Genomic DNA, 24,061 nt, shown 5'->3' with positions numbered 1-24,061 from the left:
AGGTCAGTAATGTATTGTAGAAACAAATTTGTGTCTTTACCATCTGTCTGGTGGGGTTTTTTTTCCTCTTGGAAAAAAGGGAAGAGCTAGTTGCTAGAGCTTTTCATTGGCTCTCTATTCCACTGAGGTTAAACTTAACAGGAAATCTGGCATATGATGACTCTTAATTTTGTGCATTAACACAGATTTGAATACAGTTGCTGACTGAGAGGTGGTCCCACTCCAATGGCTAAGGAGGTGATGCACAGTAATGGAAGTGGAACTAGAGTATAAGCTTCTGAAAAGTGATCTGAAAAAAAAGCTATTACTTTTGGTTGCCTTGTTTCCTGGGAATAAGAAGCTTTTTTGCTAATTGCTTTTATAGGGCTTAACAAAAGGGGGAAAGAAATGGGTGGAAAGGCAGTGAGAAGGCTACCTTAGAAAGAAATGGGCAGGAAGGAGGAAAAGAAAGCTTTCTGAGCCGTCTTCAAGGTGAGCATTCAGGTGAGGGGGGCAGGGTGGGTAGGAGTTTGGGCTCTTATTTTAGGGCCTTCCATTGATGGATAAAGCAGGAAAAAGCTGCCGGAGCGGAGGCTGTTTGGCATTTCATATTCTGAACATGGTACGAGGCTCCACCTCATCTTTAACACTCTCTCTAGGTTTCATGGTGTGATCATTACTGGGATTTCTGAGAAATGGAGCGGAGACTTTCTGCTGAGATTTTTGTTTTGTCAGATCTCCAGCTCTCAGCAGACCCGTGTGTAGCTCTGTCCGTCTTGTGTATCTGACTGGTCTCTGTAAATGGTTCAAGTAGGTAGCAGTGGGACAGACCCATCGGATCAAGATCCTCAGGTAAATTTGGTCTTGTACCATCTTCTACATCTGAGTTTGGCTTGCCCTTCATGGCAAAGCTCTGTGTGCAAGGTTGTGCCTTCTGGAAGTGACACGAGCCTGGAAGAGTCTGTGTGGCTGTATTGGGTGTGAGGTGGATCTTGTTTGCTTTTTATACTGAGTTTAAAAGAACAGCTGGAAGGAAGCGGCCTGATGCGTGTCTGTATTGTCTTGATCTGCTTATGGAAGTTACTGCAGGGGTTTTTTGGGGGATTTTGCTTTTGTTTCCCAAAAGGCGAGTGATGACGGACCTCCTGACGGGCTGGTCGGGCAGCACCACCCTTTAGGCTTCTGCCCCTCTGACTCGCTTCAAAGCCCGACTTGCGTGCCTCGAAGCAAAACCTTCGTGCCTGGGGGGGGACGACGCAGAAACTCCCCCGGGAGCGGGGCGGGGCCGCGGGGCGGGGCCGGGCGGGGCCGCGGGGCGGGGCCGGGCGGGGCCGCGGGGCGGGGCCGGGCGCTCCGGAGGCTGCCGGTGAGCGGGGCCGGTGGGGGAGCGGGCAGAGCCCCCCGCCACCGCCTGCCATGAGGGGCCGCTGACGGCACCGCGGGCGTCCCCACCGTCGTGATTTATTTATTACCCCCTTTCCCGGTAGCCGGGCGGAACAAAACTTTTCGGCAGTTTTATGGAAGTTTCTGCCGCCGGCGTCGGAGCCCCCGCGGCGGCTGCCGGCCCTTCCCGGTGAGCGGAGAGGGGGTCCCGGGGGGCTGCCCTCCGGCCGCCGCTACCCCTCCGGCCGCCGCTACCCCTCCGTAGCCCCGGGCACCGCGGTGCTGCGGCTCCACCGCGTGTGCGAGTCTCTGTGTGCATAAATATATGGTGCATATATAAAAATGTAGATACTTCCTACGTGCACATGTGAGTTTCTGTGTATCTGAAGCTTCGTTCGCACATGTCTGGATTTGGACGGGTGTCGTGTCCTGCTGAGGCACTGGTAGTAAGTATATACCGGGAGAGGGGGGGCTGGCACAGATTCTTTTATAAAGTTGTTTTTTTTTTTAATATAGAAAATGTCATCTATAATCTATGCAATGCACTGAAAAATACAATCATCCTGTTTTGCACTATATCTTTTTGATAAGTTATTTTTTCCTTAAGGGTAAAAAGGAGTGGGGGGGGGGGGGAATGCCCTCTTTTACCTCTGTTTCAGAGGTCATGTAAGTAGCTCTGTTCTCCCTTCTGTAATATGAATCTAGAAAAAGGCATTTCTTGTTACAGATTAAGATGCATTGCCATAGCTTTAAGAGTATGTGCTTTGTTGCATATTCTTACGGTCGTCTAAGAGGTGTAGTAGGAAGCACAATGTAAGTCCAGTTGTTCAGTGAAAAATCTGATTTCACTAAGTTTATCTGTATACTGAAAATGAAAAACTAAATAAAACCCCTTGCACGATCAGTAAAGAAGCAGCAGCTCATAATAGCAAGTAAAGCTTGCCAGCTTTACTTCTTATCATCAAGTAAAGAAAGATGCATTTGGCGTTTTGCAGGATGCCAGGCTATAGTCTCAGACAAGTTTGACTGTATCCTTATCCTCCTGTGCTACCGTGACCATTAACCATTTTGGAACATCTTCCAACATAGTCTTTATGCTATCAGAGAAGGAAATAAAATCTTGAAGTATAAGGTTTGACACGGTAGAGAATATATTCCTCTTGGGTATTAGCCTTGAAGATTCCCATACCTGGGTACTACTTTTAAGCCATTAGGTCCACTTCCATGTCTCTAGCAAATATTTCTTGGCACCCACCATTTCTCCCAGTTCCACCGAAATGTTTGCCTGCAAACCAGGGCTCTGCATCTGTTAACAGACCAGATACAGTCAGGTGGCTTGTTTTAATCAAGTCCTCATCAGCTATGTGCTGGAAATAAGCAAACAACAAAAGTTCACTTGGTTGTGACTGAAATAGTCTGTATTCACGTTCTGTAGGTTTTCTGAAAGAAAGCTGATTTGTTGAACTGTGAAATGGAGCTGATAGTGATCGATGAGCAGACCTGGAAGTTCTGCAGAAATGGAAAACTTAGTTTAGAAGCAGAACAGGTATTTTCTTCTAGGCATGTTTCACAACGTACGGGCTGTTTGAATGGCTTTTAAATACTTTAAATGCTGTGTCTGTTTCCGCACTATAGGATGACCTGCCAGCTCCTTCCAGAACCACACTTAAAGGAGACTAAATGAAAGCTTTGCAGTGAAGTTTTTAGTTTGAACTCCATATATAGATTTAGTAAACCATAATTTCAGAAAGTCTTAAATTACCAAAGTCTGAAGTCTAAACTTGTGGTAACTAGCGAGTTACTTAGTATCTGTCCCTAACAACTTTCTGCAGCGGACCAGAGCTTTAAAAAACAATTTAGTGCAGTAGAGCTGCTTTGTACTAAAGGGATCCTGTACAACAGGATTTCAGCAGCCGGAGCCTGAGCTTTGTAATACCTTGGTGCAGGTGCCCCTGTACCTCTGTGCTTCACAGTTCAACTGCCCGTGCCAGCATGCAGCGCCTTGCAGAGGAACAGCACAGTCACATACGCGCACGGGGTGGCACCTCTGGGCCCCGACAGTGGTTTTTAAGCTTCTTATCAGCCTGTGTGTACAGAGCGCCGTGGTCCGTGGCTGCAGTACTACTTCATCTCTCTGCAACTTTGGTGTTCAGTCTTCAGGTTCTACGCTTTTAGTAGGTTTAGTACTTTTCTTAAGGCCCTTTGTTTGCATCATATAGCCTCAGTATTTTACACAGGATATATGATAAATAATGAAACCTTGGATGTTTCCACCACCAATATGTAAGAGTTGCCAAAGAATCATCTTGATTCGTTTCACCCCAGTCCCTTCCCTTTTCAGTCCAAAAGATGATGCCATTAAAATGGACTATTACTGGAAATGACCAGAGCCATGCTGGAAGTATGAGCAATGCTGCACTTCCCATCAAGTTAACATTATGTAGATGAAGCACGTTTGGAGTGGAAATGGATGTAGCGCTCGGCTCTCCTTATTCTAAAAAGGGTTGAAGACCAAGATGATGGGATGTGCTGCTTGTGCGTGCTTGATTTGAGTTCAGCCAATTATCTGAAATTGGGGATACTTAAGTTATAAAGAAAAAGTATAGCTGAACACAACCAGCAGTAGATTGCCTTGCTAATAAATTCTCTGGATTAAAAAACTTACCCATTGAGCCTTATAGTTTTTAAATAATAACTTTTTTCCCAATTTGTAAAGCTGAATTGAAAAAATGGCTTTTAAAAAGTATATTCTCCGTTCCTTAAAGTGGACCATGTAGCATGCTGTTCCGAGTACAGGCAGTGCCCGCAAAATTTCCTTAATAAACAAAATGTAAAACAGTTACTTCTGAGATAATTTGTCTCTAAAACGAATGTCAGCTTCCGTTGCATCTTCTAACAGTACTGGATTAAAAAGCTTCAGTTTAGATTGAGATATTTGGGCATAACTTTGTTCTTCATGTGCTTCCTTTCAGTTTGTTTCTCTAAATTGATTTCTGTTATAATATCAATTAACTATTAAAGACAGTTAAAAGTGAACCAGAGTACTTACCTCACAAAACTCCTTCTTACAGTTACATATTAACGTTTTTGGCCTCTGCTGCGTTACACACCCTTTTCTGCACTGGTATTTCTTTCTAAGCTGAGGTAACCTGAATGGGTTTCTTGGGTTACTGTGCAATCACTTGGCTGTGTTTTCCTCCATGGCCATACATGTACGCAGGGTGTGGAGGGGAACAAGGAACCGATTCCCTTTCTGAACTAGTACTGCTTGTATGTATAGTTTGGCTGCCCAGCGCCCCGGCTTCCTTCTGCTGCCTGCGCCTTCCTCTTGGGAGCGAGGTGAGAGCTTTTTGGGAAGAAGAAAAATAAAAGCAGCACTGGTGGTTTATCCAGAAGAAGAGGAAGGGACAGAGGGTGTTCGTGTCCGCCTGTCGCACGGCGTGCGGGCGAGCAAGAGCACTGCCGCGGGACCCCTTGCCAGGGGCTGCGTAGTCTGCACGCCTCCAGACACTCCTTTTGTGGTGCTGTATCAAGGGCCATCTGCCGCTTGTGGGATAAGTTTAAAAAGCCTGAGCAGTGTGTGCGGATAGGCAGCGGCTGCTGCTGCTTAATATTTCTCTGTAGTAAGAGATTGAATGCAAAGGCAGTATTTCAAGTGACTTGCCTCCTTGCTGTGCCGCCAATACCTGTGATCAGTCAGTGTGATAAACTCTGCTTTCTGAAGAGCAACTTCTGTAAAAAGTTTCAAAATGTCTTAGAGAACTCTATTTAATACCTTGTATTTGCTAATGGACAAGGGCAGGCAGGGAGGTGAAGTGCTCTGGCATAGGCTGGCAGCCTGCCCACTTTGCAAGCTGAGCCTGGGCGCAGCTTGCTCCTCTGTGCTGTCCCACGGACCTGCCCGGACTGTACCGGCTTCGCTGTTCCTCTTTCTGTTCCAGAGTGTATCATTTTGGATGCTGAACCGCCCTGAATTCCTGCACAGAAATCCCTGTGCCAGCTCGGGAAAAACAGCAGTAAACTGGGGTTCTGCCTGGGCAAACTTCCCTCACCTCTCACCCAGGCTAACTTTCAGTCCTGCGATAGGACTTCACTGCTAAAGTCCCCCTATAGGTTCAGTCCTGCTCGATGGAATTTTCTGTCCAGCTGCAAGCTTGGCTTGAATCCTCTCACGGTAGCTCACTGTGCCAACCCATGCTTGCCCGCTCCCTCCCTGTTGCATTTGTACAGGAGCAGGGCAGAAGCCATCAAAGCCCCCCAAACTGACGCCAACTCTTCAACAAGGTTGTGGCCAACATATTGAAACAACTTGGTTTTTAATGGACAGGAAAGAGGCAGAAAACCAGTGGGGCGTGCCATGAATCACATTATGGCTTGCAGGCTAAATTTTGTAATGACCTTCTCATTAAAATGCTATTTGAGTTTTTCCTTCAGAAACGCCTGCATTAATAACAAGTAACTCATGTTAAAGCTGATTTACAGGCTGAATTTAATTTTAAATCAAAGTAACTCAAAAGGTGATTTTAATCACAGTTTGAACCAGCAAAATCCTTGAATTAAATAACTGATATTAAATTTCATTCTAAATATACAGATTTTTAGTGGCTTTCTTGAAGTAAACTAGATTCTAATTGAAACACAACTACTAAAGCGTGTTAGCTTGCAACTAGCTGAAGCTTTTGCCCAAAACATTATCTAGGTGATGTTTTATTTCACTAACTTTATTTAGGTAGCTAGTGTAATCCTATATACTCATGCAAATTCTTGATTTTTATTTTAAGAATGGTGAAGAACATATTCTGACTTGATACAAGTTGCATTTACATAGAGGAATTTGAAATTAATTCAAATTCACAAGCTGTCTTTAAGACAAACAGAGCTCAAGATGTGCTGGATTGGGAAGAATTCTTACTGCATGCTTTTGCATTTGAAAGCAGTTTAACCGAACCAAATCCTTTGAGATTTTTGGAAGAGATGATTTCTCCCACTCAAAGCTTATGCTTACTCAGAGTGGTAGAGGAAAACACACTTCACAGTCCATCGGTTTCAGATCTTTGTACCTGCTATTGGTTGAATGGAAGTAATTAAATAGATTGAAATAAGGAAAAGAACATTTTTGACAAGGGTAGACTCTTGGCACTTGCACATTTTTGATGTATTTGCTTGCGAGTGACCTGCGGCAAGCTAATAGCTCAACCCAGCTGTAGAATATGCAATACATGGTTACTGGCATTGAGTTTTTGGAGGGCTATACGAAGGGCTCTAAAATACTGAGTGGCACAGAAGAGGTGAATGGAGATTGTTTGCTGCCCTTTCCCATAAAAAGGAGAAGTATCAAGCTCGTGAGAGCCACTTTCAAAGCAAAAGAAGGCAATTCTTCATGAATTGAGTAGCAGAACTGGGGACCTCTCTGCTCAGGCTCTAGAAGACTCTCTGTTGTCTTTATAAGGCCAGGCTGATCAGTTTAGCTGTTTTTCTACTATTTCAGTTTCTATTATTTTTAAAACTTTGATGAACAATATTTTCCCTGAATCTTCAAATTTGTGCGTACTTAATAAACAAATCTGAAATATGTAATATTTAAGGATTTTTTTTCTTTTTAAGTTTAAACCTGCCCTGACTAAGATAAACATCTCTGCTTTGGCTGCAGAAGAGAAGACCTGGAGAATAGAGTCCTGCAATGTGTTAGACTCTGACATGCCAGGACATACGGGATATCCTATCATGCATCTCATGTCTGGTGTGGACTGGGGCAGGATCACTGAGGGTACAGCCGCATAGCTCCCCTGGGGCCAGGCTAGTTCTCCTGGGAGGCCTTAAAATAAAATGAAGGTGTGAAATAAGCCACTGTCTGGAAGGACCCTGGTGTGACAAGTGCTTTATGTACGTAGGCTGGTACAGACGGCCCAGTGCTGTCTCTGCTCTGAAGGACTGGGATGCAAACTAGCTCCAGGTCAGCTACTGCTTTGATGCAGCTTCCATGTGGACATTTCCAAAGTCTGCCCTGTGACCCTGAGGCCTCAGCTGGATGCTTTTCTACTCTCTCCTGCCTTATCTCAACACCTCAAGACGTTGCTTTCAAAATCATTTGTCGTTTGTGCTCTGATGTGTGACAGTGAGTGTTCATAGTGTGATTATTTTGGTGGAGAATTACAGATGTACAGGGTTTTTTTTTGTCTTGGGTGCTACTTCAAATGAGGATGGGATCTCAATAAGATGAAGTATTTATAATAGGTTCATAGTTGATATTCTGTGTTTCTTTAAGCTTGTTCTCCAGATGAGATGCGAAAAGTATCTGCAGGTCTCTTTACTCTCCTGTCGCTGCAAGAGATTTGTCTGTTGAGATGATTACACAGTAAGATACAACATGTTCAGAAAACCTGCCCTATAATTTTCACAGATTTTTTTTTTTTCTGCCATTCTTGCCCAAAACGCTGTTTCTATTTGCAGGCATTTGGGCTGTCCTGTAAAAGCCTCATGTCAAGCTCGGCAATTCTTTTACTGCCTTGGTGGGTAAGAGCAGAGCCATCTCGGGGCAGGGCTCCCAGCACTCGGCTGCTTGAGTAGCTGATATCCACAGCTCCTCAGGGACTTCTGGTCACTTACAGAGTTAATTTGACTCCTGAGTACTTCCCAGGTGAGAACAGGGAATGTACTGACTGCCCAACGCTGCCCTGAACAGGGAGCGGTAGGCGTTGAATTACAGTGGATCTGAGGCTTTTTTATTTTTACGTGAAGGGATGCTCTGTAATATTTCAGCACAAGGGGTGATTTACTTGTTTCCTTCCACTTCTTGTCCTTAAGTAATTGTTCTTAATTCTGACTATGTGCTTGAATTTGATGCTTTAAGTAGTATATTCTTTTATAAAAGTGGCTGCCTAGGTTCCTGAGGAATAAAATGGACAGCAACGTCAAATGGCCTGCTTTCGTGTTGACTACTAGATGTAGGGTAGGGACCAAGAAAAAAAGGTTAAGGAGGTAGTTTAGAAAAATGAAATATGTAAAAAAAAAAAAAAAAAAAAAAATCACATTTCTGGAAATAATATTCATGGAATAGTGCAAGTTGATTTAAAATTAGATAATACAAATATTGCATGAGAGAAATGACACAAGTAGCCTAACTTAAATGGCAGATGAACCTTTTAACCTTAAAACTTAGAAGGAGCTTTTAATATAAATGTGGCTTGTTATCCAGCCTGCTCGGGATCACTTAATTTGCTTCCCAGTCCCTGGAGAGTTGAGATACAACTGTTAAGTAACCACAGGGTAGTAAGAGACTAAGCAAACCTAATCTTTGCCAGTGATCAGTTTTAGCTGCAGAGCTGGAAAGCTTATGCTTTTTTGTATCTTCCTGCCTGTAACTGCTGCTAGGGTTGGGTTTTTTTCAGCCTCACTCAGGCTATCACTTTGACACTTGTGACAGCCTGAGGCTCACAAGGAGCTTTACAAAAGCTATTAGTAGAGTCGCTGCCTCTCCTGCAGCTTTGTATCCCGATACTTCCTCCTCGCTGTCCTTAGAGTCAGGTACAGGCTTGCCACACTGTATAATATCTAACAAGATTAGGATCTTGTGCCACGGCTGGGTTCCTAGGTTTTGCTAAAACTATACAATATCTATTAATGAAGTCATTGTTAAAACCCTTATTCAGATACTGACAGTGAATGTGAGGGCTAGTGATGATCAGACACAAACCCTCCCTGCTAGGCTGCGAGACCCTGCGTGGGGTCTGGTCACCATGAATAATTGCTGTTGGATCTGCCTGTGTAGATTAGTTCGAGTTCAGTTTGGTTCATAATAAAGGCAGTAAAATTGCCAAGGCAGCTGACATTGACCTCACCGGAGTAGCTGAAGTGTGATGTAATCTGGAACACAGACTCCCCCTTCCATCACGTTTAATAGCCCTGTGTCCAAAATAGTGCTGAGTGTGTATAAGGAAAAAAACCCCAGCCCTACTGCTGTTGCTGGGGCTTGCTTTATCCTGTGGTTGGGTAGGGAGCTGTGTTTTGGTTTTGAAGATAATTGGGCTGTGTGGTGCTCACAGTGCTCTGGGTTGACAGCCCAATAAAAATAATCCCTGGCCTTAGAGCCGTCAGATATGTAGAATGTGTTTTTTCCTTTTCAGCACGTTTGCTTAAATCCTATAGCAGTAAATAACAGGTGTGTGCTCAGAATATATGTCCCTGTATCATCTTATATAAGTACATTTTTACATTTATCAATATATATAATTTAAAAAAAGCAAAAAATATTTTTTTCAGTAATAGGCCTTTTATTGCTTAGTCACTAAAACGGAAGAGTTATGACTTATACTTCCCTGTCCTGACTGGATACATTAAGAAATGGAAATAATGATGGTGCTGTGGCTCAAACATGGGATTTCACAGCAAGAATGGCTTGGCTGTTGCTCAGATTTTCTTTGTGACCTCCAGAAAGTCACTTTTAACCTCTTAACTGCCACTTTGCTGCCTGTACAGTATGACTGGTAGTGCAAAGGCACTGTGCTCGGGTTTTGTAAGCAGGTAAGTCTTTTAAAATTTCCTGATTCATCCAAGCATCATGCACTGCAGTCCTCCAGTGGACAGAGCATCTTCTTCTTCATTAACTCTGTAAAACATGAATTTTTACTTGAGGCCTCCAAATATACACTAATATATCATGTCCCTATCCCATCCCCTTCCTCTCCCCCCAAAATAGCTGTTAGGTATGGTGACTGAAGTAAGGGTCCATAGTTGATTTTTAATCCTTCTTTTTTTCCTTCCACCCTTCCTAGGATGCAGGGGCTTTAATCCAGGATGAACGAATGCTACTATGATAAGCGCATGGACTTCTTCTATAACAAGACAAACACTGACACAGTAGATGAGTGGACAGGACCAAAACTGATTGTTGTTCTGTGTTTTGGGACATTTTTCTGCCTCTTTATTTTCATTTCAAATTCCTTGGTCATAGCAGCTGTGGTCAAGAACAAGAGGTTTCATTTTCCCTTTTACTATCTCCTGGCCAACTTAGCTGCTGCAGACTTTTTTGCTGGAATTGCCTATGTCTTCTTGATGTTCAACACTGGCCCAGTGTCTAAGACATTAACTGTTAACCGCTGGTTTTTGCGTCAGGGTCTTCTGGACACCAGCCTGACAGCTTCCTTGGTGAATCTCCTTGTCATAGCTGTTGAGCGGCACATGTCGATAATGCGGATGAAAATCCACAGTAATCTCACGAAGAAGAGAGTCACCTTTTTAATTATATCAATTTGGGCCATTGCTATTTTCATGGGTGCTGTTCCTACCCTGGGTTGGAACTGCCTCTGTGACATTACCGCCTGCTCATCCCTGGCACCTATTTACAGCAGAAGTTACCTGGTGTTCTGGAGCATCTTAAACCTCGTTGTCTTCTTCATTATGGTGGTGGTTTACATAAGAATCTACATGTACGTCCAGAGGAAAACTAATGTCTTGTCGTCGCACACTAGCGGATCCATTAGCCGTAGGAGAACTCCTGTGAAGCTTATGAAGACCGTCATGACTCTTTTAGGTAAGAGACTACAAACCGCAGCATGCAAGGCTGGCGGTGCCAATGAATGGGTTTGTGTTGGTTTGGTTTTGCCTGGTTTTTTTGTTGGTGTTTTTGGTTTTTTTTTAAACAAAACCAAAGACCCCTGACCCTCTAAACCAAAACAAACAAACAAAAATCCTCACCAAACTTTTAAGTGCTGGAGGCATTTAGACTTCTGTCTGCTTTAGACAGTGAAATAAGTGTTGCACCATGCAAGAATGCAAAGTAGAGGACAGGTCAACCCATAGAAGAAAAATGTCTATGTTGTAGGCAGATTGTTACAAAACACAAATTATCTACAGGGTTTTTTTGGGTGTGTGTGTGAATACAAAAATCACTTTGGAGGAAGGCTTGTGAGGATTCACAACTAGGTAGGAGAACATTTTCAAAAGAATGTTCTTTAATTTCTGCACAAGGCCATGAATCCTATGGCTGGATGTGGTTAGTTTTCTTTGCACTTCTTCCCCTTGGCTGTTTCCTAAACCTACTAAGTTCTTCCCCCTGGAAATGCATCTTCCCTGGGGAAAGGAGAGGATGGCTGGTGGGTCTGTGATTTTGACAGAGATTTGCTTTGCAAGTGGAGAATTCACCTTCATTCTGTGAAGTGCAAAATATTTTCAGATGCTGATACAGTATGGCCTTGGATCGCTAGGTCATAACATGAGATTTGAGCTGGGTTCTGCCCTAGAGACACTGCTCTGATATTTAGGCAGCTCAGATCACTTCTTCACCTAGTTGTGATGTAGCTGCTTGTTAAATTAGAGATGCACAGGGCCGATGATTGATTGTTGGAACGAAGTATTAGCTGTAGCAGTCAGTCTTCCTCAGGAAGACTTGATTCTGAGTGAGGTGTTTTTTGGAAGCCAGGTATTATGTGAGCGTGGCTTGTACCACGGGACACTTGTGGTGCTGGGCTCAGGTGGAGGGGGACTCTAAACCACAAATATGGCTTTACCATGCTGACAACTGTTCTGATGTTGTATGAGACAGCACAAGAAAGTGGGAGTGTTTGGGAAAGCTGGTGTCCATGTATGCCTGGGACACACTACTATAGAGCTCTGGGAGAAAAGTGTCACTTTTCATGGAGGTAGGAGTTGCCAGGGTAGGAATACTTTCTTCCCCTTGCGGTCTATGGATGCTGTTTGCACAGTCTGGTATCTGGTTCTCTTCTCTTTTTTTTTCCCCCTGAAATAATAGTGCTGTAGTACACAACACCTTTGTCTACCAAATGATGCTTTAAAATGCTTCAGAAGCTGAGATCAGCTAAACTTTACAGTGCCTTGGAAAAGAAAGTGGACTGATCGTTCAAGCAAGTACAAGGTTCTCACTTATACTCCTGTCTTCTGAAGTTGGCTTGTCTACTGCCAGAGCCTTTCCCTTCTATATCCTTCCCCAGTGGCCCTTCCTGTTTTTCCCTTGACTTTACAGAACCTAAAGGAGACAATGTGGTGGTGGTTCCTATCCCTGCCTTGACTTGCAGGGGCAAGATTCGATCTTTTGGCCCACCTGAAGTTCTCGTGCAGTGAAACTTAAACCATCCACCTGGCAGCAGGAAACCTCTGCAGAAAAACTCTGACTTGCTCCAGATATGATCCTGCGCTAATGCATAAGCATCAGGTAGACTGTAATTAACTGCTGCATTGGAAAGAGACAAAAAGAAAAGCACTTTTAAAAAGCAGTTCATTGAGCTGCTTTATGGAAGGCAGAACTGCAGGCTGCTTTCTGGGAAGTCACATAAGGTTCTGCATGATGATTTATTTTTGTCTAATTTATATGTACGTTTATGTAGTTAATATTACTTTGGTTTTGTATAAGTCAAAGTGAGTGTTGGAATAACACTGTTAGCTCTCGATGCCAGCCGTGCGTGTTTGCAGGTGAGAGCAGAGAGGTGGTCTGTGTGCCGGGGAGGACACACGGCTGGCTGATGTGGGAGTTGGAGGGACAGCGATGGTGGCTGCCATTTGCTGATCCCTCGTGGTTCTTTACCCTGTGGCAGGTCTTCTGTTCTCACCATGGCCATGATGCTGTGTGGAACTCCACTTTGAACTTCATTTTCAACTTATTCTTTCTTCTACTAGGGGGAGGGGCCTTAGAACTATAGGTTGATTTAAAGATCAGCATTAGCTTTCTCTTACTTGCAGAATATGGCTTTTCAGCCACAAGATTAAACTATAACTTGGGCAAAGCATTTAATGACATTGTATGCTGGGCCAGGCAAATTTAACTTAGAAAGCCTGAGTTTCTAGTATTACTCCTAAAGTAAAGCTACTTTCGAGATCATAATTTTATATATTTACTTTGTCAGTCAGAAACAAAACCAAATCAGAGCCTGCTTCCAAAGAAGTCAAATTGAGTGCATGTGTTGCTGGGTGCAAGGACCTACCCAAAACTCCTTTGTCAGAGGAAGTATATCTTGGCATGTTCCTTCATATCATTCCTCCAAATTTTTACTCTGAGAGGCTTTTTGTAAAAATTTATTTCTAGGAATGGGGATTTGTTTTTTAAAAGAGTTTGAAATGTGCATTCCTGGCCAAGTCATTCAAGCACACTGTGCAAAATGTATTAGAAACTGAATAGCACATTTTTCTGGGCTTTCCAATTACCAAAGCAGTCACCAAGTGACCAAAGTGATTCTTCCAAAATTCTGCTTACATCCACTGATGCAACAACCTACAGCTCTATGCGGCATGTGGATTTTGCCCAAGGCAGTTATTTTTAATGGCTTGTTCCAAGACATCTGAAAATCCTTTGGAGTACGCATCTGATACGGTCTTAACTTAAAGCTCTTCCAAGATGCTCTGTTGCCTGATGAAGCATGATGAGAACCAGAGTTCTCGTTAATGTGCTCTCTTGGTTTCATGGGTGGTTCAGGACAAAATCCTGCTGCCCCACTGCTGTGTGGAAGGAGGCTGCGTGAAGCTGGGTGCTGCTGGCATGCTGCTCACCCCATCTGCCTCCCCCTCACTTCTTGGGGAGGCTGGGCCTGTGGCTGGCTGCCCCTCCAGCAAAACATTGCGGTCCTCTCTGGGTGTTCTCCTCCTGTGGTCCTACAGTTAAGAGTTGGGGGAATCTGGATTTCAGGGTGACTTCAAGGACCCGTGGTGATCGCAGCTGCAGGTGGCTTTTTGCACTACCCTTTGGGCCTGGATGGCCTCTTGCAGAGGCTGGGACTCAGGCCCCTGTCACGTAACTTTTCCTACCATAACCCCTGAAATGGTCCATCACAGGATAGGAGCAAGGCTTTCCCTTTGGCGTGCTAAACTGTAGGAAGTTATCTGGTTGAAACTGGAAGATGTGAAACCTGGCAAAAGGGGCTAAAATCCTCTTAGGCTGACCTTGTGGCATAGTCCTAGCTAAGCCTGGGAGTGTAGCTTTGAAGAAGGGTGGCTGCAGGTGTGCGGGTATGTGATTTTCAGGTCGTGTGTATGCGGTAGCTCATCTGAACTTGGCAGTGAGATTCCTGGTGAAATAGCAGCTTTTGGGCAGATGATTTGCAGTTTCAGTGAATTTATAGTTTAATTGGTAAGTTGCTCTTTAACTCGGGTGCACATGTGGCAAAGGCAACTGGAAGTTACTGCACTCTTCTTTCTCAGCGTTGGCATCTACAGGGACAGCCTTGATGTGCAGAGGTTTACGACATGATGCTGCCAAAGCATCAGTAGTGCTTCCAGGTACCTAGGAATTCATTTTCAAGCAGAGATGATATAATCTACAAAAAAATACATGTTTAAATCTAATGGAAAATCCTCAAACAGGCATTGTGGCACCTCATCTCCCGTAATCCGGTGGGAAGACTCAGAGCTGTTCTTCTCATCCGCATTGCAGCCAGGCTACATTTCATGTCACTTCTGCAAATTTTAGAGTACCAGAAATTAAATTCTTTTTGGAGTGTGGCACTCTGTCAGGGAGAGGAGCTCCTACGGGTTGAAGAGTCTGCAAACAAGAAAATCACCAAAGGGCCAAAACAAAGCTACATATTTATGCTGAACCATGGTTACCTCTGAAAGCTCTGTGGCAAAAATAGCAAAATCTGAGCAAGGCTGCAAGCGTGAGCCATGCCTCGCTTTCATCTCTGCGGTGCTAAGAGCAGGGTGTGAATCCCTTGTGCTGTCTCCCTACACAGCAAAATGTATTTTTGATGGAGTCAAAGCAACAGCCCCATGAAAGCCCTAGCCAGTAACTCCGACACTGTCACTGCACTGCCCCCTGTCCTTGTCTTCAGTTGTGGGGTGGGGGAAATGTGCAGAGGCGTGTCTGCAGATGTCTTTATCTTCCCTTACTTTTGCCACTGAAACCTTTTAGGGCTTTGCCTGTATAGGTAGACATGGATATACCCTAGGAGTTCATGGACTAATCCGGCCTGTGATCCTGGGCTTTGTCTGAAAGGGTTTTGTCTGTTTCTTTTGTTAAATGTGGCTTTGGGGTCTGTTTCCTCTCTTGCTGACTTCCATGAAAGCAGGGTTGGACCTTGCAGGCTTTGTGGTGTAAGTGGTCAAAATGCTTTCAGTGCTTTTTCTAAGGAGGGTTTGTTACCATTTTAATTTCTGCATGGAGCTGGTGAGTTGGCAACTTTGCCAGTGACCCTTGGTGGCTAGCAAAAGCTCTTTGTCCAAATACTTACCGAGACACTCAACTAGGCACCGTATTGTGTCCGGGTGGTCTGGTTCCAGCGCTTGTTAAAATGGATGGGGTTGGCTGCTGAACCCCAGGGCAATAAATCAGCAGTATTTGCTCCATTATAGACTGTAAGAGAGAGTTGGTATCACAACTGCTTACTCAGCACACTGGAGCCAAACCAGTGTGTAGTATAGAGACTGACCAGAGAAGCATTGTGGTAGCAGCCTGCAGCTCCTATGCCAGTGGGCAATGGAAGAACGTTACTGATGGTAACCAGTATCTCCAAACTAACACCATGAAATTAGTACTTAGCATAGCAAAAATCTTGGTACAGCACAGTAGAAAATGCAGTTTCTGAGGAGGTGGTCTCTTGCCTTTCTGTTCTGTACAATATTGCCTGGAACATAGTAAATCGGTTGAATTTTGTCTGGACTCCAGGAGCATAGATTTGCAGCAAGATCCATGGTACCTTGTCCTAGATAAGTTTTTTTCAGCAATCCTAATGTTTACTAAATCACATTAATTCATTTTATATACCATTATGGCCTGCCCAATCAGGTGGGCACAGTGTCCATTAAGACCCTCGATGGGGAGAAGTGTCCAGTGCTGCTGAAACCAGCCCCTGTGCACAGCACAGCCGGTGGGATGCCTGACGCGCCGCTGAGTCCTGGCTCCGGCGCTGCCTGCGTCCTGCCATGAGCCAGGCTGCCCTCTCGTTGCTTGCTTGCACAGCTCAGATATGGGAAAACCAGCAGCTTTAAAAAAAATGAGCTGGACTTGCTTTCCCTACCAAAATTGTTGAACAGATACCAACACCCCCAGGAGAGCTTTTTAGCATGTAGCTACTGTCATCCTTATTTGTTTGATTATTTTTTCTAAGCCCCAAAAAGGGGAAACTGCTGTTATAAATGATTGGAATTTCCTCAGTACGTTGTTCAAACGGTGACAGTTGTGCAGAGTTGTAATTTTACTATTTCTGTATGTCAGACAGCAATTGTGGCTTGTGCTAAGTTAGTATTATCATGCATATGTCTGCTCCTTCCTTGGGCTCAAGGCGAGGGATGACAGGCTGTGGTGCCAGGGGGAGGCAGGAGGGCAGATGGGGCAGCTCAGGACCCCTCCCAGGCTCGTGGCCAAGGGCTGCGTTTGGTCGCGATGTTCCCCCCTCCCCACCAGTCCTGCCCACACCCCTGCCTTTGTGGTGGGGATGTCCAGTAACATGGAAAGATGCAAATGCAATATTGAACTTCCTCCTGAGCTGTGGTTTTTAGGGTTTCTTTATATTTTCTTCACTCTAAGATCTCTTTTCCCTTATTCCCCCTTTCACCAGCCTTTGAGGGGCTGGTGAGAGAGGAATGAATTGTCCTACTTTGTATCTTTCAGTCTTTATTATCACCTTGTGTCTCACTCGTTCCTCACAGGGCTGTTGTCTTCTCTGCCTCACAGCTGAAACATGAGGACTCTGCTGCTCCTGAGCTGGTCCTATGGTTTCTTGCTATGTTTTGGGGAAATGACCCTCTTTAAGAGTTTTCTTGTTTCCTCCGTCACTACACTTTTACTTCCTCATCCTTTTTGTCTTTATTTTTGCTTTTTATTCTGTTCTTTGCTTCATTTCTTTGCCCTGACTGCTACATCCTTCCGTTCATTTTTGCTAACTCAGCTATTTGTTTCTTTCTCTCTTTTCATTTACAACTGAATTTGTTTCCTGGATCCGAGTTGCTGGGTCTCAAGTACCCAGCACGCACAGACCGGGAGGGAGCAGTGGAGAGGTGGGCTGCTGCTCCAGCTGGGGAGCCAGCAGTGCTTGTGTGTCGCAGGCAATGACATGCATCCTACGCTAGGATGCATTTCCAGCCAGGACATGTTTAAATTATGTGGCTCTTGTTTTATGAACTGGGCACTGTGCCTACAGCTCCGCAGCGCCAACTGTAGTGTGACAGAAGACACGTCTCCTCTTTGGGTCGTGTTGCGGCAGTGGTGGAAGTGGGCCACCTGGTATCTTCTCCAGCACAGGAGATGAAGAGAGGAAGTCCGCATTCAGAGCGCAAGTTCTCTGCTTGTTAATGCTCTTCTTTATTTATCAGCATGGACAAATCACTGTTGTGATGACCTTTCCCCACTCGTGTTTGAGCTGATGCTGTCAGCAGCTGGATTCTTGCTCCCTGCAGCCTTCTGAGAGCTGCCCTGCTTCGTGCTCAGGGCTTGGCAGGGAAGCTGTAGTAGATACATTTTTTGCTACTGTCATTAGAATTTTGTCATCTCCTGCTTTTATAATTTTTATGTAGAATTTTGATGAACCCAGTAAGTTTGTAAGATGCCAAAAATCCCCAAACCCTTAGCAGTTTGAAGTCTTGTGGTTTTGGGTTGGTTCATTTGGTGGTTTGGTTTTTTGGTGGTTTTTTTTTTTGTCTCCTTTTTTTCTAGGTGCCTTTGTTGTCTGCTGGACCCCTGGCCTGGTCGTCTTACTGCTTGATGGTCTGAACTGCACCTACTGTGGGATTCAGAATGTTAAAAGGTGGTTTCTTCTCCTGGCCCTGTTGAACTCTGTCATGAATCCAATAATTTATTCATACAAAGATGATGAGATGTGGGGTACCATGAAAAGGATGATTTGCTGCTCCTCTGAGGATAAAAGCCAGGACAGACGCTCGTCGCGGATCCCCTCGACAGTTCTCTGCAGGAGCACGGATACCTCGGGGCACTACATTGAAGATGGCATTATTCAAGGGACAATTTGTGGAAAAGGAGATCTTGGTGACAAAGGAAACTCCTGAGCTGGGGACTGACTTGGCTGGAAAAGGAGAGGGGGAAGGGAGAGGTTTTGTAAGAGAAGATTGACTGGCAAAGCTGGTAAACAATATATCCACTTTGTTCCAGAGCCTAAACTCCAGTGTTAACAAAAGTTCCTATAAATAATTGCCTGATGGAAAAACACTTTGTAATGAAGAAAACTTTCTGTGCTGCCGTCTTTCTCTTTTTTTTTTTCTTTTAAGTACATGAAATTGTTATTTCGTATGAATGGAATAAATACATCTCAGAGACTTCTTGTGCATGGAAACAAAATGTAAGCAACATAGTGAGACCCTCCTTAAGCTCCTACAGAGAGCATAAACCTGCCTCACTGTGCAGGCTTGGCATTCATTGAGTATTTATGCTTTGAACAGTTTCTGTGCATCTTGAGGAGGATTGTAGGCTCCATTGGACAGAATTGTGACCTGTTTTCTTGGTTTACAAAGTTCATGAAATATTTCACACCTACTTTCTCTCTTCCTCCTCCTTACCTTGCTTTCAAAATAGGTAGTCTGATGGTTTATTAAAGCTGTGCCAGAAACCTGGCTGTGATGGGAAGCCCAGACCAGGCATCAGTGTGCATGAGTATGTCTGACCATGGATTGTCAGGATCTGAGAGTACAAAAAGCACAGAAGCCGTTATTACTTCCATATGGGGTGAATGCTGCAAGGAGATACATTGCACTCTGCTGCTGTTGTGTAGGTTGCTGTTGTGTAGATGTTGAGGGTGGATTAACAGAAGAGCAGCGTGACCATGTTCATTATGCTCATGTCTTACTCAGCCGGATAACATCAAACGGGTGTGCTCACCCCTCTTTAACTGCTATGCCACTGAGAGAAATGAAATCCAAAACTCTGTTTTAAGAGGACGAACTTTTAAGGGAAGTTTAAATATACGTATATATAGGTTCAATCAAGCTATTTAAAACAGAAATTAATTTACAGGAAAAAGCCTGAAACCAACCTAAGCCTTTCCAAGAGTACAGTATGCATTGATTGTCTGACCTTGTCTGGACCACATTTAACCTCTGATTTGCAAGCAGGTCTTACTGCAAGGTACTTGAGGAAGAGGCCGTGAAACGGCAAGCAATGAAGGGCTTTCAGCATTGTGACTAATCTAGTCTAGTGTCAATGCAGCCACAGCCCCAAAAGCTGAAGTTTTGATTTATGGAGTATACTCTAATGGAGGATCCAGCAATTTAAAGCTCTAGGGTAAAGTTTTTAAACTTAAACTTTTAAATTAAATATCGGAATGTAGATTTCTCAGTACTCTAAGAACCTGGCTCCTGCCAGTGAGCTCCCTGCTGCCTATCTTAATTTTAAGAGGAGTTACCTGTGTTATGTCCTAGAGAAAGTCTGATCCCTGGTATTTAAGCAGGTGAGCACGACCAGAGGTCACTTTGGAAAGTGACCACTTGGAATTGTCAGAGAACAACACGAAGAGTACATTGTATGACACTGAAAGATGAAGATCGGCTGTGGCTTGGGCAAATTCTTCCGTCGGTGCAACTGGCATGTTGCTATCTGGGCTGTGTTGGTCAAAGCAGAACCTGCACTTGGCTCAAAGGCCAAGTTGCAGTTTTGTAGAAGGCACTCGGGGATTTCATAGCAGGCCTTAGCTTACGAACACAGCAAGCCCCTGTTCAGAGAGCTCACCCATAACACGTTACCTTGTAGGGATATGGCCTAATATTTCAAGGTAGATACTATATTTGAGTAATGCAAAAAGGTTTACACATGTTTTTTGCCATTATAATGCAATGTTCTCGTGCAAATACTACTTCATTTGTTTGATGTTTTGAAAAGTATGTAAAGTGGTGCTTTCTAGAGCTGGTGGCATTGCAAAGGCATAGCATGCAAGCATTCCTGTCCCTACAGCTACCTGCAGTGCACAGTTCGTGTTAACTAGGCTGAAGCTCCGTATACAAAGCTAACAGAAAATAAAATATTACTTAAAAATAAAATAGTTGGTTTGTTTCCCATTTGTACGGTGCTTGAACGTTACCTGGCACTACAGTCAACAATCTGCTGTTACTCTTGGTTGTTTCCACAGATCCATCAAAGCTAAAACTATCAAACTGCAGATAAAAATGAAGGTTGGGAAACGTTACTTCATGTTACCACAGGGTGAGGGATGTTTTATTAAAATTTTCATGTTTACTAGCAATACTAGGCTGAATACTTGGTTGAATGAGGCCCTGAAGAGAGCTTGGATGAAGATCTGGAACATCTGCAGCAGTGGAGAAAACACTACATCTCTCCTGCAGAGTTTGGGATTCAGGCTGCAAAATTACTCCATGTGGATGGTAGTTCCAGGTAAGCAGGAAAGGTGACGTTTGTAAAGGTAAAGGGCTGCGTTGTTTGTAGAGCACCTTGTGCGGTGGATTCCTCGTCTGGATTAAGCTCTGAGAGGTATTATCAATCATTCTGCTACAAGCATGTGGGAGAATTTGAGATCTGCACTCTTTTTCTTTCTGTTGCCTCATTTCAAAAAAAAAAAAAAGCCAACAGACAATCCCCAAAAGCTTGCAAACTGCTGCTCTGTGAATGGTATTATTTCCAAGGACATGCCCTCTATTTTGGCATGATGCTTCCCTCAGAGCTGCTACCTCGTCGTCTACTACTATAAATTACAATGTGTCATGACTGGAACAGGAAACTGATCTTGCATCAAACTTTCCTACAAACTGCTACAGAGACTGTATAATGTTTCCTATGTCAAACTGTCTAAACATTCAGCTACTCACGCAGTGGGGAATTTCATTTTACTTCCATAAACATTTATCAAAATAGTTTGTCTAAAGGAAAACATTAAAGCACTACTTGTACTTGAGCTAAAAAAAAAAAAGGCAACAGGCAGTTGGTGAAGGCAACTTCTACGGGGTCTCCCTGTTGCCTTTTTCACTAATTTCCCAGAATAATAATCCTGCTCCTATTTATGTATGCCAGCGTACTGGTGTGCGAGATGAACTTCATTCGTTTGGGGAAGGCTTTAGGGTGAACACCCACAGAAACCCGAGGACATTAATTCCTAGGAGGGAGAGGAAGGCAAGGGTAGAGTTACCATTACGGTGGACAGTTATAAGCTTTTGCATGTTCCTGGTGATGCAGGAGGCCTTTCTGTGTCTGAGAGCGCCTTGAGAGCTGCTGTACTGCAGTAAGTAGCAAGCAGATACTTCTACTACAACATCTTTGCAGCAGTTATGGTTTAAAAACCTTTGTGATCTTCTCCTCCTTTTCCCCTCTCCCGCTGCTTGTCTCCCAAACCAAAGTTCCTCTTCCAGTTGATCAGTGGGTCCAGGAAGAAACACTTCACGGCTTTTCCCAGGGCAAAAACATACGGTCTGTCCTCCAGGGTTAGCTCTCCCATAAAGCCTGTGTGGTCACGATCATTAGAGATGCTTTTCAGAGAATTATTATTAAAAGCTAGGAACAATGGGGTTTTATTTTACACGATAGATCTCTTGAATCTTTCTGGATAAGCAGCTGGACTGATCATTGTTTAATAACTGTGTGCGTGGGAGAGAAGTTTCTCTAGTATCTGTGCTGTCGGTTTGACCTAGGTGGTGTGGGTGATGAGTCACTCTGGGAGAGCAGCCAGATTGCTATAGCTTGAGTGGCTCTGAAGCATGGCTTCTCTGGTGCTCTGGGGATGCTTTACCACGACTACTTTTCCCTCAGTGTAGATTTTTCAGTTGGTTTTGGTTTTTTTTTTAAGTAATTACTGCTGACTGTATTTGTGCATATGACAGCTCGTGCACCTACCTGTGAACTGCAGTGATTACTGCAGCTATGTGACATGATGGTGCCTTTCTCCGATCAGACCTATATTTTATATATGTTTATACATGTGTTTTTATGTGTTTTAACTTAAAACTCTTTTCCAAGTAGCAGTTAACTATAGAAGCAAAATTTCTACCATGATTCTTCCATGGTTTAAGTGAACTCTGCATAGAGATTTCTAAACTACTGGTTATTGGAAGCTGATGGAGGAAGGGTCATATTAAATTTGTCATATTTCTTATACTCCTTCCCTATAGTTCTGGCTACTGGCCACTATCCTGGCAGAGGCAGTGCAGGACCAGCCTTTGGTCTGGGCCAAAGCGACTGCAGCTTACAAGATTAAAGCCCAAAAGTGAAAATGTATGGAAATGTTGAAAAGAAGGAGGCAGGGAAATTCTGTTATTTATCCTAGCCTACAACTCCAATGAATGTTTTAAATCACTTGAAAGAAGTGATCCCACTTTCCCCCTTGCACCCACTCCCTCCTTATGCTGGTGAGATCATATGGTGAACTGTAACGGGTCTGAAAAATAACTCTGGATAATAGACATTGCTAGTAACTAGAGATCCTCCACTTGTCATGAGCTAGCAGCTGCATTATTTCCTCGTTTTGTTATATAGTCACACAGATTATTTGTTTTCTATAAATCTTTGTAAAATACAGCCCTGCTTGCATGCTACAATGCGCAGTGCCTAGGCTTGCTTCTATCAGAGGGAAAAGGAAACAAAAAATCCATCTGGAAGCAAGGAATTCGGTCACCATAGTCTCCCCCTGCCCTCGCCCCCCAAGGTCTTTTGGAAGCTAAGGAATTTAGACACTTATGTGCTTTGAGCCATTCTTCAAAATATCCTGCTTATCTTTCAACTAGTAATCGGTCCCTGGGCTTCTTTTATACATCTTTGTGTAATACTGAGGGTGTTTTTTGACTGCAGCTGGCAGAAGCATCTGTTTTCTTCCAACCTACTTAGAAGTGCTATTTTGCAGCCCATTGTTATGGTATTTTGAATTGTCTTGTATATGCATCTATGCATCTTTTCCTCTGTGTGTTGAAATAAATTAATTTTCAAACTGACCTCTGCTATGTTTAACACAGAAAAATGTCCTAAGAACATCTCTTTTTTTTTTTTTTTCCTGAACTAGCCTTTACTAGCATCCCAGTTGTACATTTAGGATTCTGAGGTACAGCCCTATAAGAAGATCAACAAGCAGAATAAGAAAAGCACAAATCACTTATTAATCTGTTCTCACCAATAGCTGTATTTTAACTTAAATGTTAACTTCATTGAAACCATAGACATGGTCTAACTTCTCTAAAAATACCAAAACAAAAGAACAAAAATTCCCATGACAAAAACAAAAATAACCTTAACAAACAACTCTGCATATCTGCAGGCCAGGAGCAAGTAAGCGTACTTATCTTCCCTGACCTTTAGTTTACCTGACTTGCCTTGACATATATGAAAATAAGGAAGTCTTGTTTCTGAGCACAAGTAATTGCTTGGGGTTTTGGTAGATGATCACCTGGGGATGTGCTTCTCCTCTAGCGAGGTCTTTAGTTTCTTCCTAAAGCTTCTGTGGCAGGAGATGGGATGCTGGCCTGGGAGCATCGCTGTTCATCTCACCCAGTATTGGATTTTGTGTGTGTAGTAGTTAAGAATATAGATCTGCTGTCTTGACCCTAAATGTTAAGATTCTTTTGCGTATGCTAGGCTCTCACAGTACTGTGGGGTTAATTTTATCTCCAGCGTCCATTTATATTTATGCAAACAAATGCTTGTTGTGTTGGCTTTAATTAGCTTTCTATTAGGAATATGTTCGGTTACTAATGGATGTCAAAACGCACGGGAGTGAAAAGGCTTGACCTCCAGAGATGGAAATGTTATTAATGCTTAAATGATTCTATTCAAATCCCAGTTAACGCATCAGTTGTTATGAATGTCAGTGTATTTGTTTGTGCA

At 43.6% G+C, this 24,061-nt stretch overlaps 1 protein-coding gene across 1 annotated transcript; it reads left to right on the top strand.

Annotated features, from left to right (window-relative positions):
* The first annotated feature begins 1,743 nt into the window (after window positions 1-1,743).
* Window positions 1,744-20,267, top strand: LPAR3 (lysophosphatidic acid receptor 3). The gene is made up of 3 exons (XM_064455432.1): window positions 1,744-1,808; window positions 10,134-10,891; window positions 17,954-20,267. Exons 2-3 carry the CDS (start codon window positions 10,156-10,158, stop codon window positions 18,301-18,303), a joined length of 1,086 nt encoding a protein of 361 aa, XP_064311502.1. The 5' UTR covers window positions 1,744-1,808; window positions 10,134-10,155; the 3' UTR covers window positions 18,304-20,267.
* The last annotated feature ends 3,794 nt before the right edge of the window (window positions 20,268-24,061 follow it).

Source organism: Phalacrocorax carbo, chromosome 6, assembly GCF_963921805.1.
Source record: "Phalacrocorax carbo chromosome 6, bPhaCar2.1, whole genome shotgun sequence".
NCBI lineage: Eukaryota > Metazoa > Chordata > Aves > Suliformes > Phalacrocoracidae > Phalacrocorax > Phalacrocorax carbo.
Note: the sequence above shows the minus strand (reverse complement) of the source record. Positions and strands in the feature narration are given on the sequence as shown.

Coding starts and splice junctions, on each gene's coding strand:
- LPAR3 (XM_064455432.1), top strand. CDS start 10,156: ATGAACGAATGCTACTATGATAAGCGCATGGACTTCTTCTATAACAAG. Junction 10,892..17,953: donor GACCGTCATGACTCTTTTAG/GTAAGAGACTAC, acceptor CTTTTTTTCTAG/GTGCCTTTGTTGTCTGCTGG.